The 22,389-nt window shown below is 33.4% G+C and overlaps 2 protein-coding genes across 2 annotated transcripts; one reads left to right on the top strand and one right to left on the bottom strand.

The window, feature by feature from the left end:
* Window positions 1-9,693: 9,693 nt before the first annotated feature.
* On the bottom strand, window positions 9,694-10,416 carry LOC115442645. The gene has a single exon (XM_030167749.2). The coding sequence runs from the start codon at window positions 10,346-10,348 to the stop codon at window positions 9,743-9,745; it is 606 nt and encodes a 201-aa protein (XP_030023609.1). The 5' UTR covers window positions 10,349-10,416; the 3' UTR covers window positions 9,694-9,742.
* A 6,116-nt stretch (window positions 10,417-16,532) lies between these two features.
* On the top strand, window positions 16,533-17,288 carry LOC119190192 (secreted RxLR effector protein 161-like). The gene has a single exon (XM_037441500.1). The coding sequence runs from the start codon at window positions 16,533-16,535 to the stop codon at window positions 17,286-17,288; it is 756 nt and encodes a 251-aa protein (XP_037297397.1).
* Window positions 17,289-22,389: the final 5,101 nt, after the last annotated feature.

Raw genomic sequence — 22,389 nt, forward strand, 5'->3', positions numbered from 1 at the left:
CAAACTTTACAATTCTATTGAATGCGTTTATGAGGTGCACGTTAATAGACTCTTTGTGGGGTAATCGCACCTTTGAGTTATTCTTTTCATTAAATCAAATCAAATTTTGTAAATTGTCTTGTCGATATTTATTGTATGTTGTGTACTTTTATATGCTAAAAATCATTGCGTAAAATTAAATAAAAAAAAATGTTTTAATAAAACTTCGCAATAGGTCTTTAACTGTTTATTGACCTGTGTAATTATTTACTTATTAAAAAAAATAAAATTGAGCTTCAGGGGTATAGTGGGAATATTTTATGGATTCTACCTCATAATGACGCATAAATAGTGATATCGAACAATCCTATTTCTGCTTTTTGATACACCTTCTATTTTTTATTAGTGTATTATTAAATCATCTTATAATTATAAGCTATGCCAAGCTATTTATACGTGACTAAAAATCGCCATGGCTACGCATGCTGCGTTATAACAATTGTGTTTTAAGTCTGTCAGAATTATCTCTCATCCACAATTAACGTCATTTAATTCGCGGTTAATAATAGGTACGTAACCAAAAACATGAATTAGCTAATTATATAGAATCACGTTCTATTACGTTCAAGTTCAGCAGCAAACAGCACGCACTAGACACGGTTAAGGAAGGATGAAGCCGACCTACTTGTGGTTCTCTGACCTCCGCCGCAGCCTAGCATAGCATCGCCCCTCTCTTTCCCGCTACAGCTGTTGAAATATTCCATCTCCCTTACTCCCGGAATATTTTCGCAAAACGCATTTGGAAAATGGCGCAGCGACATGGAGGCGAGATGACGAGGTGCGTGCCAATGAGGTATAAGCCTTCCTTTGGCAACTGCCCATCTGAAACCTATGACTCAGGTAATTGGTACTGTAACATCCTTTTAAGATTTGTACTTTTTTTACTTTCCTCTACTTAGGTCAGTACGAAATCTTGCAGTTACGGTAAATAGTGAATAAAGGTCTCGTTTTAATAAAGTTCCAAGAAATTCCACAACAACAATCCCTCGATAACTAATACTGATATATCTTCGAATATATTACACAAAACAAAAACAAACACTGTATTAGCCTTCATTTGGTTGAAGTTCCTTAACCCTTACGTTGTATGTTAGCATTCAATGATAACATGTTTGTATGTTAGATTCATGAAAATGAAATAGGTACATATTTTAATACAAGGAAGGTGTGTATACAATTTAGGCCTTGATCTATGTTCAAAGGGACAAATACCGAGTTGATTTTGAAATTCAATTATTAAAATTAAACTCTGTCTCCTTAACAGGAAGTTAAAGGATTTTATTAAAAAAAAATAGTGTTTATGTGTCAATTCAATAAATTTGTCATAAAAAATATATATCACCATAGCAGCCGTTGTAAAATATATAAAAAAATATATAATAAAAACTCAATTGAAATAAAACGATGGGTTAAAAGTTCTCTATTTACTTTTATAAAAATTAATAGGTAAAAATATATTTTGTTATCTAACAAGGGGTCATGGTCGTTTGAAAGGGATATTTCTTAACGATTGTTAATTGAATTTATCGAACACCAATGATTCGGCGTTAAAGAAGTTAAAAAAATATCCGGTAAAAAATCTAATTAAAATGCATATCTATATCGTTATCTTTCTTTTATACCTAGTCTTGCCATAAATATTGTAATAAAGAAAAAAGAAAATTGTTAACTGCAAATAACATTTATTACTTTTACAGTGTGTCAGTTTAATACATAAATATAAAACAATTAAAAATATAAAAAGCTTATTCGAAGTGGTCTCCATTGGCTGCAATACAGTCCTTTAAACGATGAGGCCAGTTATCAATAGAAGCACGCACTCTTTCCATGGGAAAATTCTTCACTGCCAATCGTATAGATTGTTTTAGGGACTCCAAATTATCATGGCGTTTAGAGCAAGCTGTACTCTCTAAAACTGACCACAAATCATAATCCAGCGGATTAAGATCGGGACTAGACGACGGCCAGTCTTCAGCTCTGATGAAGTCCGAAACGTTCGATTCCAACCAAGACTGCGTGGACCGAGCTTTATGACCCGGCGCCGAGTCTTGCTGGAAGGACCATACTTGGTTATTGAACATGGTGATGTTAAGGGGCTTAACTACCTTCTCAAGAATGGTATCTTGATACACTTGTGCCGATGTTTTGATACCTTTTTCACAAAAATATGGCTCAGTCACTCCTTCATAGCTAACACCCCACCAAACCATCACTGAAGTCGGATAATGTCCACGTTGCACTCTGTCGACTAATTGGGAAGCTTCCTTAGAGCTTTGAGCATAAATACGGTCATTTTGTTTGTTAAAATGTTGCTCAATTGTAAAAATTTTCTCATCCGTAAACAAAATTTTTCTGTGACCTCCCTTTGCGTACCGCTTCAGTAGTTGTTTCGATTTTACCACCCTATTCTTCTTTAAATTATCAGTTAAGAAATGGCCAGTGCGTCTCTTATAGGCTGCAAGTCCTAAGTCATCTTTTAAAATACGCGACATGGTTCTAGGTGCTATCTTCATTTCCCGAGATAAAATCTTTTGCTTTCGGACAGGATTTCTTCGAATTCTTTCCCTTACTGCTTTGACCACCTTTTTCGTACGAACACTACGTGGACGGCCAGATCTTTTTCTGTCACAAACAGAGGAGGTCTCATTGTACCTATTAATAGCCCGGTACACAAACATTTTACTAATACCAAGTGTATGGAGAGTTTTAAAAATTGCATTTGGCTCCATACCTACTTTGTGTAATGCTATCACAGCGATTCGGTTCTCTTTATCACCCCACACCATTTTAATATCGCAAAATATTTTACAATGTATTGGCGCCAAAATGAGAAAACACAATGAACAATCGTATAAAAATGACAGATTCGAAATTCAAATGTAATATTTTTTTATAATTAAGTGTAACAGTATTTATGGCCAGACTAAGTATAGTATTTATGTCTCCAGGATATAACTTTTAAATAGAATAATGTATAATTTATTTTGAAAACGATTTTTCTGTTATAATTGTGGTCTATTTTAAAAAAATAATAAATATAGAATAAAACAGTATCAGCTTCCACAGAAAAATGACAGAGTGAAGTTTTCTTAACAAACAGACATGAGACGTAGTGCCTTTAGTATAAGTATTAAGATTCTTAAAAGTGTGTCTCCATGGAAATGACGTGGTAACCGTATTTTAGAAGCTATCTATTCGAATTCTACAATTTACATAGAAAAATAACCAAATATCAAATTTCTACATGTTTATTTTTCGTTTACTAGTAAATTTTTTTAAATGAATGTATATTAATGACCTCATAAAAGTCGCAAGAGGACGCTGGATGCGCGCCGCTTACAATAGAGTGATTGTTGACTCTCAAATTGTTGATGCCAAACATTTCTTCACAAAATACACATCATTTTAATTTGCAACCTATTACATAGATAATTTGATAAGGCTAATTTTGGTATTAAAAAAATAAATAAAACGAAAATATATTTTTTCAATTAAATTATTCGTCAATATTTTCATATTCCTGCCCGAAACTCTTGCGCCATAAATGTATAGAACGAATTCCCAAGGCCGTTTGCTCAGGGGAAGGTCTTAATAAAAAGCTATGGGAGTGTCTTTTGGTTTTCGTTAAAATGAAACTGTAACGTATCAGAAGGCAATAAAGACTATGTATTAGTGGACTACAAGAAAACTTGAATAAACACAAATAAATTAATTTATATTTTAAAGCTATAAATGATTTATATTATAAAATTATTAATTTTTTGTGCAATTTTATATAAAAGAACTACAATTTACTGCCGTTAAATCTCCTTATCTCTCCCGATGTTATCAGGGCGAAAACTCTGTCAAAATCCAGATTAATGTGTGTTGTTCCACTTTTTGAAAGAAATATAAACGAAGTCCCAAATGAATATAATTTTTGCGAAAACGACAACCGCTACTTTGACTTGTTCTGTGGGAATTTATTTTAAATTACTAAGCGAAATTCGGTAAACGCGCAGTCTGTTTGTGTTTATACCTTTAGTATGGAAAACGGGATTAAGATAAATACATCGTTTGACTGGTATTGATTCGTTCAAACATTCTGCCGCTGTAATAATAACATTTTCTATTATGTTACAGGGTGTTGCACGCGGCTTCGCACGAGTGTAAAGCATCAGCTGCTACAGAAGTCCCTAAATTACTGTAGCCATCCTTGACGCTATTAGTAGAACGCCATAACCGAATATTAAAAAAAAATACTTATGGAAGCAGATTACCAGTAAAAACTAGCCTGTATGTTAGTCCAGGATACGGTCTCTAAGTGTGGCAAATTTCATCAAAATCCGTTTCGTTGTTTGTACGTTTACTTTTAACAAACATTTCAACAGTTTCAGAAACTGTCGTATTATCTACTATAATAATATAATCATAATATGTATCCTTTATTATCCCACTGCTTGGCACGGGTTTCTTACTACTCTGCTATTAAGAGGAATTAAGCCTTAGTCCGCTACGCTGACAGACTTCACCCATCCTGATGTTTCCCTTCATCGTTAACGCAACTTATAATTTACAAAAAATACACACACACATAAGTTCAAAAAGTCAGAGGTGCGTGCTCTTTTAAATCTGCAGACGTTCGTCTCAGCAGTCCATTCCACACCCAACTAGACTACCGCCGCTTTTATTTTTATTTATGGATTATTTTATGAAAATGAAACGTAATTTTACCCCATAAATGCATATTCTTAATTAACGATCTTCATCTTCAACGCAACAATGTTGTTAAAAAGAAACTAAAACACGTCGCTAATAGTAAACAACATTAAATCACAACGTAAACATAAAGAAGGGCACGAACTGAATTTCATTTTCTAAAACACGATCAAGTTACCAGGCGCCACGAAACGGCCGGAGGTCGATTGCGACACTTGAAAACGAAAGGTATACGAAGGGAGTGATTCCGTTATCCTGCGCTGAACCGAGATGGAAAGCTCCCGTTAAGCCGAGTTAACGTCATACGATGTTATCATACAATGAGTCATAGACAGTAACACGACTGCGCAGTAGCCGTGCTGAATAGGTCTAATTTATTGTATCAAGTCTTAAAATCTGTAATGTACTCTCGAAATAAAGGCTGATAAGTTTCCTTGCTGACGGGTCTGAGGGTAGTAAGTGAGATGTTTTTATAGGTTCAAAATTATTTAATCCACGTGTGGCGACATATACAACATGTTTTAACGTTCCTAAGGAGTTGGTGACCGCATGCAATTTACAATTTAAATAGCTAAATACGTGACGGAATTTTAGAAAAATAATTATTTTTACCTCTAAATAGCATATTAAAATTCTTTTATATTATGCATGCAGTCCATATATATTTGGATACGAAGAGCTATTTTTGATTGACCGCTGCATTCAGGCCACGAGACGCAGTATGCAAACGACGCAGTCGAACGTGGACTACTGTCCATATAAATGAACTGCGGTTGGCTCGCAGCCGCCTCCGCTAGTATCTCCAGCTTTATTGCTGTAACTGTACTTCTTTACGTCATTTTCAAGGACGTTCCGCCAACCCACATGTTTGTGTGCCATAACTGTAGAGGTGCAGCAAATATTGTCATAAATTACAAACGGCTAAGTAATGGAAATAACACAAGATTTATGGACTTCTATGCTATTTATTTTTCATGTGATATGTAATAATACTAAGTAAATTAATGATAGCAGGAAATATGACTTCAGAGTTCATTTTTCATTCTCAATACGTTTCCATTGAAGAATAAATTGAGATAATATTATCCGTGCAAAAGTTAGACTATCAGTTTTAATAGTGTATAAACATTGAGGTAAAAATAGATATATTGATTAGAAGAACTCACAAGTAAACATAATTAACATATCCGGTGTGCTATAAGTTTAATAAAAAGATACATATAGATATACTACACCTTCTTTTATATGCTTCAACCACATTGTGGAGTCGGCTCGTAAAATTATTTCACGTATATTGCAGCAAAGATTTGGCCCAGTTTGAATTCTCTCCCTTTGTCTGACATCATCCCAGTTTGGAGATTTAATTCCAAGAAAATGTTATTAGAAGTCAGTGTTACGGGAAATCAAACGCAGCCTCAGCCTGTCCAGTACCTGTGTATGCTTAGGCCATGAAGGCAATAATTTTAAATATTGTAAATATACGCATACATATTTTATAAATAAGAAAAACCTTCCTTTTTCCTCTAATAGAGTAAAAAAATATTAAACCGCGGGACATATAGCTATATATATAGGCAAGCACCAATCCATCCATTTCTAACTCGTTTCCAAAATCTTTGACAGCTATAAGGAGATAAATAAAGAATTACTCAAACGAATTTCTTTACTTAAACATAAATATTCAGCTATTGATAAGTCTTTCTTATATGATACTTGTCAATCTAAATTACGTACAATTCATGATATTGCCTATTATTGAATTATGTTAGCTTTTGTAACCAAGCATGGGAAAACTATTTTAAAGATAGAGGGAAAGATGCCGTGACTCTATATAATTAACCGGTAAAAGGTGTACAGAAACGCTTGTCTATTTTCGACAATAACAAAGAAATGGGTAACTATAAAAAATATTTGCAAAAAGATGACTCTTACGATGGAGTCTATCAAAATTATATTGGGTTGGGGGTTCATGAAACATTTATATAACCTAACATCTGGAAAAGTCATTGACCTAGTTAAGGATTATGCAACTTACTAAGTATATACCTACTGCCGATTTCGATAAATGATCCCAATCTTTAACTTCGGATCAATGACAACAAAAAAACTAAATAAGTCATCTGCATATCTAATAAAACATTCTAATTAGCCCATTTCACCTATCGGCGCGAAGCTAACCTATTCTAATCCGCCGATAGTATGTAACCTAACTATTTTCATTTTCGGCATTAAAATTCACTATCGATTATAAAACAGCTAGTATGTAGATGGTGACCACGTAACTCCGCCGTCGCGTCGGTGGCATTGAGCCGCGTGGCCCACTTCGCTGTAACGGTACTCTCAAGTCCTGACCAAAACACCGGCGCAACCAACGCGAATATTTCCGCTAATTAACCTGTAACACTCGGAAACATATTATGAGGGCTTTAACCTATAGTGACTCGTTTCGTTCAGGGTTTGCTTTGTTATCTTAAGAGATAGGTACAATTGACGCTGCTGATATTAATATAATTTTGGAATTCAATAGTAATCAGGGACTTTGAAATAGGAAATGATTACATTGACAATATAAGGTTAAAATGATGGTTCGATATATAGTGTGTTTGTAGAGGTGTATCTTGCTATAAGTAGGTATAAAAATATTAGAGGTACCTATAAAGGAGTGTACGATTCAAGCATTGAAACATAAGCTATAACAACTACGGCAAAATAAAAGTTTTTTGGCAGAGTTTATTAAAAATGTTTTTTATGACTACTAAAAGAACTTGTCTGTATGTAGAAATAAACAAATAAAATTTAAATGCTTCCTTCCTTTAAAATAGTATCGACCACACGTATGCATAATTTATCGGGGAGTAATGAAAGTTTGGGGCTTATCAGATTATAATATCCAGAATATATACGCCTCGTATTAGCTTAATACCATGCTAATATCGACATAAATAAAAATAAAAAACAGAAATAAGTAGTTGCCTACACAATAAATAATGATTCGCCATTTAATTAATATTCTTTTCGTTGACGTTATTCATTAATTGATAGCGATGTTTCAGTATTTTTCACAATGAAACAAAATTAAACAGTATGCCTCGTAAAATAATGCGAATCATCAATCAGTCATGTTTGATGTTATAAGTACTGATTAATATAATATTCCGATCCTTGATTACAGCTAGTATAATTAATGTTCAATTAGTCGAGGTTATGTTATTGGTAAATCATATTTTCTTATGTTCATAAAAATAAGTAGTTATTTCTGCGTTATTATTGTTTGAACAATTTGTATGAACTGCTTGAATATGCGTTTTATTAATAAAATAAATAAATAAAATAACTATATTGAATTTAGTGCCATCTATGAACGAAGTGAGAAACTTTTTCATTAGTTTACGCACTACTGCTACAAAGGAGGAAGCTATTCATTTTACCTTCTTTTATTAGGTTAAAATAGTTTTCAAGTATATCGATAGATGTCGCACCAAGACAAATATTCAAATAATCGAAATATTATTGATAATTGACCGTGACTATTTGCCCAATTTGTTCTGTTTTATAATGCGATAGGGGGCGAAAAGCTTATCGCCGTATTGGGCACAAATTCCCGACTCTGGAAAGATGCTGAGCAGAAAAACCCAATATCACTTTGGCCCGCACCCGGCACTCGAACTGAGGACCTCAAAGCACTGTTATAGCGCGCACGCAATACAACTACGCCAACGAGGCTGTCAAAAAGGTAAAGATTTGAAAGGGAGTATTATGCGTATTTAATATAATCGGGGACGCAATTTAAGCTCCCTGTTTTATGCTCTAAACAGGTAGTCAATTACCTACCATTTAATAATAAGGCAAATATGTTTGCCTCCGTCTGATCTCTTATTCCGGAAAAGGGTTATGACGCGGGCGGAGTTGTGATCAGTCCCAATGAAAACATATTTATGTACTTAAGGCCCCTTCTCAAGCAAACGTCCTTGAGAAATTTGTTCCATAATAATAAAAATTACGAATAATTTATGTAAAAATTGAATTTTAGGTATTTATAAATCTTAATCTATCAAAATATTTCTTTTCCAATTGTGTATCTAATAGTGTTGGTTGCAAATTCTATTGACATTAGGAGGAGATGGACGGAATCAACAATTTTAGTGGCATTTTCATTATTAAAATAATGAAACAATATCCACATTATAAAAAAAAAAACTTAACATATTTTAAAAATATTTTGTCAATGTATTTTCCATACATAATATAAATTTCGGATAAATAGCTTCTAAAAAGCGGTTAGCGCGCTGTTTTGCTACGGGTAGGGTATTCATTTAGAATTTCTATCACAATTAAAACTATATAAAGTGTATAAATGTAAAGTTTTACGGATAGAGTATTAGGTTGAACTTGTATTAGCGATCTAGCGTAATAAACCGCAACAGTCTAGTAAATAATAGATTCGTTATTTTCCAGTCCAACAAGCTGATAATATGCATTAAAATTGCACGTATTCAAACTACTGGTTTACCTTATAAAATACTATGATAAATCCTGAGTGAGTATATTACTGACACGTGTCTTGTATGTAAACTTTGTTTTAATTTAATGATAAATAAAACATTTTAAAGGACTTTTTTGTATTCCCCGACACAAAGAATGCTTTTTAGTCGTTTTACCTCTTAATACGTATTATAAAGTGACCTATAATATGTACTTTTCGCAATTTAATTTCGTGAAAATGTTATTATCTTATAATTATTTTAATGAGGGTCTCGGTGTCAATATTTGTAATTTATATATGGTCACCTCAGTTTTATTTAAGTATTATGTTAATTTCATTCAAATAAATGTCCACAATATTGCGATTGAAATAATTATTTACGAAATATCATGGCTTCAAAAAAAAAGTGCAATATAAAATAATATTTCAATTTCGAATGGTTTATTTGATGTAAATTTCAATGAAAATTAAAAAACACTCGTCTTATTTTATTTCTACATTACTAACAGACATAAGTACCTACTAAATCGTTACCAGGCGATTTTTTTGTGCATCTATAAGAAGATCAATCTCACAAATCTGATAGCACGGAGTAGTTGTTTTTCTCAAGGCAACAAAGATCATTTTAGCATTACACGAAGGCTTCTCATTTACGTCATCGTACACGAAACCCAAACTAAACGATAATCCTGGCGGTATTCTGTTGCTGCGCGATAGAGACAAATTTATGAACTTGAGTTGCTCCAAATCGGGAATCAATTTAAAAAGTTTTACGTAAACTGGCTCCAATGTGAGATTGCAGAATTTTATGTGTTCTGTAGTGATACCGCCCCGCTTGTATTCAATCCTGAAGGAGCTCGGATACGTCACTAGCTGATTCTCGCAAATGTATGACGCAGTTTTTCGAAATGGATTGGAGAAGTATTTCGATATTTCAATGAATCTCTCTACCTGGGACTTAAATGAAACGTTGGCTTCGTATTCTTCCTGTGTTTCCTCCGAGTCGGTTTTCGTTATGTTTCTAAGTGCCTGAAGATTTTTATTTTCTTGAAGCCTGTTTAAACCGACTATTGGCCGCGCCTTCTTTCGTGTTGTGATCATTTTTGTATTCCTTTGTTTTTGATTCATAATAAAAATACTTTAATTTGTCAAATTAGCGCCACGAAAAAATCATTTTTGACATTTTCTTATTTCTACTCATAATGTAAAATGTAAACTCTCGCTTGATAAAAAGGTCAAAATCATTGATATAACTTTATGCTATAAGTTTATATATATCTAAGATATATTATACAAGTGGGTATACGCCATGTTAATAATGTTTACAGCACAGTCTATAGTCGAGACGAATAATAATTTGACGAATGACGACACATATATAAAATATAAATTTAACGTGGTTAGTTAACTTTGAATTTAATAATATTATCATAAATTTGATTTACTGATTTATTTGTGACATGTGAAAATCCATAAATTATTCATATAATTGTATTTAAATATATAGCCACTAAGTTGAAGGCTGAAATACTAACACACGTATTCACAAATAATAGGTACCTACTGCGAGGACGCTTAATGCGTCCTAATGCATAATCGTCGGTAATTTCGTAGTTTTCTTTAGCTTTGTTCAGCTTTCTTTTTCTGACAGCCAACTTAAGTAAAGATGTGATTCAGTTTAAGCCAATCACTATGCCCTTATCCCGCACTGCGATGGCCATCATGCCGAAAGCATTGAGAAACAAAATTATTGTCGCAGCATTGTACCTAAGCTATGTACTTAGATAACTAAGAGGAGCGACTTGCCTCGCGTTCTTGGTGCGCAGACTTTACGTTCAAGCTATTTTACAGATAGCTATTGCAAACAATAATTTATTCTTATTGCGACCTAAAAAAAGTCGTCAGATTTAGCACCGCTGAGGGGCCATATTCTATGAAATTTCCACTTGGACTTCATAGGTGTAGAACACACCACTGATAAAACATTTAATTCGACTTCTCATGATATGAATCCTCGAAATAAAAATGATATTTTGCTGAGTATATAAGATTTTATTTATTTCTCAGAATTGGTCGCTAATAAGGTACGGCCTTTTAGTTGTGTTTGTTGAGAGCTCTATGAGCCTGATACTCTTTTTTGTAAAATAATCTTCTACTTTAGCTTTCAGGTAAGTATAATACATACTGAGTAATTTGTCTTTTTCCAGAAATAGCTCCAAAAGTATACATTTATTGAATTTACCTAAAGGACCAATTTTTGCAATCATAATTCGTAAGATAATGTAGATACAACAAAAACAAGTAAAAAAATACTGTTGTATGTATAAAAAATAATTATCATTAAATTTGTCTCACTTTTACATTCAGTCAGGTTATAATTCATTTGATGAATAAACTTTTCTAACGATTGAAAGATTTGGCCTTCCGAATTTTATAAGCAGTACATGAATTAACTTTTATGAAATATTCAAACCAAAAAATATTTTGACATTAACCTTACTAATATTATGTATAACTTACTTTAATTATATTATTTCATTATTCCTATGATAATTGATAGCATTTATCTCTCCATCTAAACGAGGCTTCTCTATTAAGAGAGTACGAAATATAATTTTGAAAAAAACATGGCCATTCGCCGATTAAAAGTTCGTGGATTTCTAACAAAAAATTTACTTACACCCACTATTTGAACAGTTCTGCTCATATTCAAATAAGCCTATATATTTAGCCAAACATCTGTTAATTATAAATATCATGGATCATAACACTTTATTCGATCTTTTTTTGTATTTAAACTAGTATAATGTAAATACTTACATTATATTAGTTTTTTTTCCGAGCAATACATACGTATTGCTCGGAAAAGGCAAATTAATTTCTTTATATTTTTCCTAAATTATAATACAAGTTAGTCGCTCAATTATGAGTGGTGAAACGACCTCTAAACAATAGCCAATATCCAAAATTTTGAATTGCAAAATTCTGTATGATTACGCGACCTTACATCGTCATCTTGAAATCGCATAATATTCATATTGTGTTCAAGGTTCATAAATAATTAACATAGGAAGCCATTTCCCTTTTGCATTTTGGTATTAAAATTAAATGAACAGACAATTGGCATTAGGTATTGACTTTGTTAATTTGACAAACCTAAGCACCTAATTAGAATTACAATAAGAGACATTTAGAAACACAATAGTGGATGTACATACATTGCTGCTTGTCGCTAGGAAAATACTATAATAATAATAACATCAGCCCTGTATTATATACTTGCCCACTGCTGAGCACGGGCCTCCTCTACTACTGAGAGGGATTAGGCCTTAGTCCACCACGCTGGCCTAGTGCAGATTGGTAGACTTCACACACCTTCGAAATTCATATAGAGAACTTCTCAGATGTGCAGGTTTCCTCACGATGTTTTCCTCCACTGTTAAAGCTAACGATAAATTCACAAAGAATACACACATGATTTTTTAGAAAAGTCAGAGGTGTGTGCCCTTGGGATTTGAACCTCCGAACATTCGTCTCGGCAGTCCGTTCCACACCCAACTAGGCTATCTCCGCTCTTGAAAAATGTTGAGGTTTGCATAGCCAAATACAAAGCCTTTTTAATAATGTTATGTAAACTGGCCGTGTAACAGTATGTATCTTTTAAATTATTGTATTTGGAATGAAATAACAATGTACTGTTACTAAGCAATGTGTGCTAGTCTAATACGGTTGTCTAATGTGTTCACTCTATTGAAAATATAAGTTCCCAGTTCACCCAGAAAACCAGTAACTAAGGAGTGAAAATTTTTGTGTGACATTTCTGGTGTCATACGAATTATTCAAGTAAAATAAAAATGAATAATGTATCGGCAATCCGCATCGAGCCCTTAAATAAGGACAATTATGAGAGTTGGCGAATTCAGGCTGAAGCTATTTTGATAAAGAGTGACGGATGGAAATTCGTAAGCGGTAAGCTAACAAAGCCCACTGGTGAGGCTGACTTATTTAAATGGGAGGCCGAAGATGCAAGAGCGAAGGCAGACATCATTCTTGCGATAAGCGCATCAGAATTGCGACATATTCGAGGTTGCAATACTTCTAGAGAAGTATGGTTACGACTAGAGTCGGTTTATGCGTCACGCGGTCCTGCCAAAAAGGCAACACTACTAAAAAGACTCTTAACTCATAAGATGAGTGATTCGGGAGATATCCGAGAAGAAATGGGCAAATTTTTCGATGCAGTAGATAAACTAGATGGTATGGATGTCAAAATCCATGACGATTTGTTGGCTATTATTTTATTATATAGTTTACCAGCAAGTTTCGATAATTTTCGTTGTGCGATTGAGACTAGAGATGAGCTACCAAAGCCCGAGATACTCAAAGTCAAGATTCTGGAGGAATATGAATGTAGAATTACAAATCATCAGATACAGGACAGCGTTATGTATACTCAAAGGAATAAAAGAAGTGTAAAGTCTGTTAAGCCGACCACAAGTGGCAGATCGAATGAAAGGAGTAACATAACAAATACATCTATAAAATATAAAATAAAGGAAAATGAAAGGAGAGTATTGTGCTGTTATCGTTGTAATCGTCCAGGGCATAAAGCTTCGGAATGTCAATCAAAACCACAACATTTTAGTTATAATGTAGATGAGGAACTAACATCTTTAAATGTTTCAGATTTAGATGAATGTAATGTTGTTGATTCTCAAAAGCAGCGATGGGTATTGGACTCTGGTTGCACGTCCCATTTATGCAATGATGTACACAAATTTGGTGGTAACTTACTAGAAAGCAGAGGTAAATTGAAGCTAGCTACTAACATGAGCGCAGAAGTCCGAGGTAAGGGCGTAGTTAGACTATCGGCATTAAGTGACAATTCCGTAGGCACAATCGAGTTTAAGGACACACTCTATGTTCCGGATTTAAGAACTAATTTGGTTTCTGTAGCCAAAATTACTGATAATGGTTACGATGTCAAATTCACTCGCGACTTAGCGTGGGTAATTGATAAAAATGGTCAAGTTAAGTTGACGGCATACCGTCAGGGTAACTTATATTGTCTTGAAGAATTTGAAGCTGCTAATGCCATAATTGAGCGCAATGTAAATCTACAATCTTGGCATAAACGTTTGGGACATCTGAATGGAAAGGATGTTGTCAAACTATTAGGAAAATTAGGTGAAAATGTGAATGTAAACGACATTAGCATGATACGTGACTGCGGGATTTGTGCTAAAGGTAAAATGTCTGCATTACCATTTGGTGAATCTAATGGTCCATGCAATGAAAAAATGCGAATCGTTTACTCTGACATTGTAGGTCCAATGAGATGTGAATCAAAGACGGGTGGTAAATATTTTATAACTTTTATCGACGATAGTACCCGCTGGTGCGAGATATATATTCTGAAATCTAAAAATAAAGCTCTAGATGCATTCAAACTGTACAAGAGTTATGTTGAAAATTTAACAGGATCGAAGATTAAATATTTTCAATCCGATAACGGCGGTGAATACTGTAACGCCGAATTTGAAGAGTTTCTGCAATCAGAAGGGATCATGAGGAGATTAACTGTAGCTCGGACACCACAGCAAAATGGAGTTGCTGAAAGGTTGAACCGAACGCTGGTCGAGATGGCTAGATGCATGCTTCTCGATTGCAAGTTACCTATGAGCTTTTGGGCTGAAGCCGTAGATACAGCATGTTACATAAGGAACCGCTGCCCCACTAGCAGTTTAGGTGGCGAAATCCCTTATGAAAAATGGTTCAACAAACCAATCAAAATTCATTATCTACGTAAGTTTGGTGCAAAAGTATATGTACTTGATAAGAATCCAAGTAAGGATAAGTTCGCTGCTCGCGGAATATTAGGAATGTTTGTAGGGTATCCTAGGACATCAAAAGGATTTAGGGTGTGGATACCGGAACAGAAAAAGTTCATGATTTCTAGAGATATAAAATTCTATGAGACTGAAGAAATTAAAAATGAAATGCTACAACATGGATCAAATATCACTAATGATATTAAAAATATGGACTATAATGACAAGAAATTCATTGATATCCTATTTGATCGAAAGTCTGAGGCAAAAGAGAGTACGGAAAATTTTGCAATGCCCGAGACAAGAATATCTATGGAACCGGAAATGGTCACCGAAAGACTAGAGTCAATTGAGGAAGGAGATCCAGAAGAAATAGGTATAAGCTCGAAAACGCTTGAATGTGATACTCAAACAAGAGGTGTAGTACTGAACAGAGGTCCCGGGAGACCGAAAGTGCTACGTACTGGCCGAGTAGGCCGTCCCAGAAAAGTTTATCAATCGGTGCAAATAGAACAGCCGGAAGGTATTGTGGAAACGGAACCAATACAAGTAGAAGAACCAGAACAGTCAATAGAAAATGAAGCTGAAGAAACTTTTGGAGACTGCATGGATTTTGCAGGTTCTGTGGAAATATCGCTAAAAGAGGCTCTTCAAGGAGATGAACGGTCAGCTTGGAAAGAAGCGATTCTATCTGAAATAAGAAGTCTGATACAAAAAGACACCTGGGATGTCGTTAGTAGACCGTCAAATAGAAATATTGTTGGCTGTCGATACGTTTTGATAACCAAGACAAATGTGGATAAATCAACTGTGAAAAAGGCAAGACTAGTTGCTCAAGGATTCAGTCAACGATTCGGAGTTGATTACGATAAAACGTTTGCGCCCGTAGCAAGGTTGGATACCGTTAGACTATTGATGGCTCTATCTGTTGAGATGAATCTGGAGATTCATCAGGTAGACATTAATACAGCTTACTTAAATGGATATCTAGACGAAGAAATTTATATGCAAGTTCCAAAATTGTTGAAGGAATCGTTAATGAAACTGATATACAATGAGGGCGAGAAACCTTTGTAATTAAACGAGCTAAAGAAATGCTTGAAAGTTTGAACACTGGTGGCGACGTATGCTTGCTAAAAAATCCTTATATGGATTAAAACAAGCTGGTCGGCAATGGAATATAAGACTCGATAAGAAGTTAAAGGAAATGGGTTTAACACAAAGTCTAAATGAACCCTGTTTATATTTTAGAAAACAAGGTAACGAACATTTATTTGTACTTGTGTTTACAGATGATATTCTTATAGCGTCGGAAAAAGGAGAGCGCATAACTCGTTTTTAAAAATGAACTAAGGAAGGAGTTTGACTTAAAAGATTATGGTCAAGCTAAATATTTTTTAGGAATTGACATCCGACGAACTGACAACGTCATTACATTATCGCAAGAAGAATATTGTAAACAATTATTAACAAAATATAACATGCAAGATGCGAATAATATTAAAACACCTATGGAAATTAGTAATGGTAGAAAAATAGAACGATGTGATGATGAAAAGGCTAAAAATTGGCCATATCGAGAATTGATAGGCTCATTGATGTACCTAAGTGTTGCGACGAGGCCTGATATCACAAATTCTGTGGTAAAACTGGCACAATTCTGTAACAATCCTAAGCAAGAAGACTGGATAGCGGCAAAACGGATTTTACGCTATTTGAAAGGAACAATAAACTACGGACTGGTGTATAAGAAAACTGGTGAGTTCGTGAAAGGATACTGCGATGCAGATTGGGGGAGTTGTTCTATAAACAGACGGTCATTTTCGGGATATGTTTTTATTTTAGCTGGTGCTGGCATCACGTGGATGTCGCGTAAACAACGAACTGTTGCAGCATCCAGCTGCGAGGCGGAGTATGTCAGTCTTGCGGAAGCTGTTAAGGAAGGATTGTACCTACAAAGTTTACTCAACGAATTGGGGCTTGAAAGGTATGCGTCCATATCCCTTAATGCCGATAGTAGATCTGCGATTTTCCTTGCCCAAGATCCTGTGTTTCATGCTAGGAGCAAACACATCGATATTAAATATCATTTTGTTAGGAGGGTTCTAAAAGATAATAAAAGTATAAGTTTGGGACATGTAGCCACTACCGATATGATAGCAGATGTATTAACAAAACCGCTGCCTAGCATTAAACATTATAAATGTATAGACGGTATAGGTCTTAAATCTTGTTAAGATTTTATACTTGCAGGATTTATTTATTTGTTTCATTTAATTTTAATTGAAGACTTTGTATTTGAGGGGGCGTGTTGAGGTTTGCATAGCCAAATACAAAGCCTTTTTATAATGTTATGTAAACTGGCCGTGTAACAGTATGTATCTTTTAAATTATTGTATTTGGAATGAAATAACAATGTACTGTTACTAAGCAATGTGTGCTAGTCTAATACGGTTGTCTAATGTGTTCACTCTATTGAAAATATAAGTTCCTATTCAACGGAAAACCTGGTTTACTTTTAACACTTACTCTGCAAGGGCGACTCGAAGCCCAACAAAAAATACTATGTATATTAGAAAAATCTATGTCATAATAGCCCGTTGGGTGAGCTTTGACTGCTTATCTTCTGTCAGGGTCACAGGACTGGTGATTGGGTATTTCTATTAGATTAATATATATATCGTCGTTGTAGGTGGAGAACTAAATAACTGATTTTGGCCATTTTTGATTTTCATCACTTTTGTGTTGCCCAAAACATGGCGCATATTTTGGCCTAACAAGCATTTCATTATCTTATCCCGTTTCGAAATTATAGCTTTTTTATGTTAAAAGTGGAGAAGTAAATATATTCAAATAATATAGGTATATATTTTGTTGTAGAAAAAGTAAATAATTAAATAATAAAATCAATAAACTGCGACTTATAATCTGTTCAATAGTAAAGAAATTAAATAAAATGAGTTGTTTAATTCTTCCTCGAGTCTATTGTTTAACAAAATTAATCAAGTGTGCAGAAGAACTAAACAACTTGATTTGTTTAATTTAGACATTGAAAATCCTAATGGTATTCACTTTAATAAACTCTATAATTGTAATTATTAAATCTTATTACTTTACCATATGGTTTCTAGTGTGGCAAAACTAAATAACTATACGAGTTATTTAGTTTATTTCAGCAAACTTACAAAACATTGTCGTGGAAGAATTAAATAAGAAGTTTCTATTTTTTTATATTTTTTTTCTTCAGGTCAGAGTTTTTTGTTAATGCATAATATAATAGATAATAAGACCCAAGATATATAAAAATACCGACATTAAAATTATTTATAGTTTTTTAGTAATGCTTAAAAATAACGAAAAAAAAGCAGTTAATCGCGTTTGTCTCAAAACTAGAAATTTTGAGTTATTTAGTTCTCCACCTACAGCGACGATATGGTATTACAGGTTTTTATGCCTTTATAATATTGTTTATCACAGTTTTATTTAACTGAGGAGGCAAACCGGATTTATCGAATAACTCCCACGTGTTTTTTACGGGTCATTCACATTATTACGAACTGGGATTTAGTAGTAATAAATTATAGTATTATCTGTCAGATGTATAAATATAATATCTAGTATTTTCATAAATATAGCAAGGGCGAGAAAATAACATACCATGTCATGTTGTGGTAAACGTGGGATTAATTTATTGTATTTACATCGATAACTTTAAAACGCGCTTTTGCGTTAGTTTGCGTTAAGCAAGTAGTTCCCCAAGAACATTTTTTTTCTTTTCCTGGTCAAGCTATACTCACATTACTAGTGTAAAAATGTTCTACTAATTCATCTAATGTTTAATTGCTAAACGTAGCGTATCCAAGGTCTTCACTGTTATTTAATATAAAACAAACAAAATATTATTAGCATAGAAAAGCGTTCTACCTGTATTAGTAACCTGTCTTTTTTAAAAAAAAAACAGGTTCCTCGACTAACCCTACATAATATTGTATACAGCCCACAAGTAGGCAAGGGTCTATTCTACTATTGAGAAAGGCCTTTCCATCTCACTAGCTTAGCACAGGTTGGCACCTTAGTATACCTTTGAAATTCTCATGGAAATGCAAGTTTTGTCACGATATTTTCCGAAAGCAAGCATTAATAGTTAACAAAGGAAGTACACGTAATTCAGCAATGTTTTGGTGGTTGGTTCTGAATCTACGACTTCCTGCAGTCCTTTCCACCACCAGGTGAACTATCGCTGCTTATACAATAGATTAAGGCGATACCTCAAGGTCCATTTTCATACATTTTGTTTCACCTTTAATCTGGGTAACTAAACAAGTATTGGCAAGTAAAGAAAACAAAATGAAACAAAATGTATGAAAATGGACCTTGAGGTATCGCCTTAAGTATAAGCGATACGTATATACTACTGTTTTTGACCAATAAGAGTACCTATTATGTTTTACTCGTTGTGTTGATGGAAATTTTCGTCCATTAATATATTTTATTGATCCTGTTATTGTATTCACGAGAAGATACGGCATGTTATTTTTAAATTTAATTAATTAGAAGTTTTTTTCAAGTTTCGGTTGAATTTTGCTGTGATTGCAATATTGGATCTATTTTTTAAGGGAATTTAAGTACATAAACGGTTTTGCACGTAACAATATCCGAGTTTTTTTAAAGAAACGTAGGTACTTGTTTTAACGATAATAATCATTTACATCACAAAAAATAAAGCTGCGTCGATAATAATATTTTGTAAATTTTGTATGCAACAAAAAATTTAACACATTTTATGTTATGCTTTTGCTCGCGAATTCTTCTGCGTGGTAATGGATTTCGAATTACAAGTACTTATGTTGTAAATATAATTGAAAAATTGTGCGCCAATTGATTTTGGTTTTGATTGATTGATTTGATTGATTCAGATAAATTCCTTCAGCGATATCTGCCTTTACCTATTTCTTACAAATGTCAAAACATATTTACATGGATTACTTTCGCATTTTGAATATTGTTTAGTAGGTTTTTTAATGTTGCAAGGATAACGGAAATTTATTACGAGACCAAAACAATGAATGTATGGAATAAAACACAAAAGGCTTTTATGTATCGAAGGACAAATAATATTGTAATCAAACTACGTCACACGCAGGTACAATTCAAACGGGTAAACAAAATTAAAGTCATAAGTACTTAATAGGAATTGAAACCAAAATGCTATAAAATCCAAATGCAAGAATTGAATTTCAATTTGAATATTAATTTCATATAAGGCCTAAAATGCCTTACCGAGATGAAAATAGCCTCTATTAGCTATTCGGGGTAATACTTACTATCAATTATTAAAGACGGGTATATTAATTCTAGAAATTTTCCCGACCACACTGACTGTTCAGCTTTTTAATATGAGTGTACAATATACATTATTATTTATTACTGGCATGACCCTTAATAAGCTTCTAAAGTGGTAGAGATACACTTTATACATATTTATTCATAACATTCATTGACCAGCTAGTCAGTATCTCAAGTCAACATAATCATCAGTTCTAAGTAATATTGTGACACACTCAAATCAGGTAGAAATCTTCAAAAATCCTATTTCATATTTAAATTCTACCAATTACTACCAAATTACTTGTATTGCCGTACAACATAAGCCGTATAACATTTGGAATATTCCTAACTGTATCTAATATCTTATTGCTATTAACTTAAATGACTAGTTTGCCATCATTCAAAAAAAATTAACGACTCAATAATACACGAGGTATAAATAAGAATAGTTGTGGCTAATTTCCTTACATAATAAAAAGAATATCCAATTTGTTAATTTATTTTTGCATAACATAAAAACGATTGAACGGGGTTTTGATAAAAGTTTACCGTTATTTAATATTTTTATTATTAGATAAATACAAAAGCTGTAAAATATATAGGATACGATGCTAGTACATAAAAAAATATGTACCCAGACGAAGTCATGATACTATGTGTTTAAAAAAAGAATACCCACTAGTCACGCAACATACTATGGGTTTTCCTAATGACATTAATTGCTATCAACAGACAGGGTAGACTTTTTTTTATTTCTTTGAATGATGAGATGAGCTTGCAGTTCGCCTGATGGTAAGCGATACGACCAGCCATAAACAGTAGAAACATCATCCAACAACTTGAATTACGTACTATTGTTTGTTATTCCAGTGCGCTCGCCATGCTGGGACATGAAATGTTAAGTTTTATTATGTCCAGTAGTTAAACTTTTAAATTGTAAGGGTATGTAGAATAAGATTATGCTGTCTTATGTTAAGACGTTTAAAGAATTTAATATAGTTGCTTTTCTTGAACATTAAGGCCTTCCCCAAAGCAAACGGCCTTGAGCATTCATTCCATACAATTACGGCGCACGAGCTACGTGCGGGAATAAGCAAAGATTTACGAATAATTTTTAATATATCTAAAATGAATTTAAGAGTGTTTGAAAAATTTTAACCACTAAAATGTTTCTTATGCAATTGTCGACGTAATAAATAGTATTGGTGACAACTTAAAACAATATTTATTTTAGGAGATGCTTGGAAACAAAAAATTTGACGCATTTTCCATAATGAAATTAACGAAACAATATCCACATTATAAAATCTTTGAAATATCCAAAGAAAATATATAAATATATTGTTTATTTTTTTCTATATGTATTATAAATTTCGTATAAGTTACTTCTAAAAATATGGTTACCGCGTCGTTTTGGTGGGGGCTCCACCTTAATCTCTACAATCTCATGCCATTTTCAGTCAATCTAAATTATCCAATGGTATTTGTTTGATTCAACGTTCTAGAAATCTTATAGAGAACGAAACTTGAACTCACAATCGAATGGAATCTACTAAATTGACTTCGTCAGAAAATGTGCTTTGTTTCACAAAGTAACTTTTTTATTAGTTTGTATCTCGAAGTTAGTCGAAGTCTAGGGAGAAGCATAAAAAAGTCAATATTGGACGTCGAAAATCTTGTTAAGTCTAACTTTTTAATAAAATATATTTTCTATAATATATATAAATATTTTACATTTAAGAGATGAAAGTTTGCCCTAAATAAGTTTTTATATTGTATATGACGTAGGATATGTGTACATTGTACCCTTTTTAAATGAACTGAGGATGTCTTTGTAATAGAAATGAGACGGTAAGTAAACTATATGCAGCCTAAAATTTCAGGTGACGCTTTGCGCAAATAGCTTATGTGCTTTTTTTGTGTGTAAGAGTGTTTCTGCTATATAAATTTTCAAAGTATATAAAGTAATGTATTTCGTTCCCAGGGCCTCAATCTATCTCCATACGACAT

Source organism: Manduca sexta, chromosome 22 (genome assembly GCF_014839805.1).
Source record: "Manduca sexta isolate Smith_Timp_Sample1 chromosome 22, JHU_Msex_v1.0, whole genome shotgun sequence".
Classification (NCBI taxonomy): Eukaryota; Metazoa; Arthropoda; class Insecta; order Lepidoptera; family Sphingidae; genus Manduca; species Manduca sexta.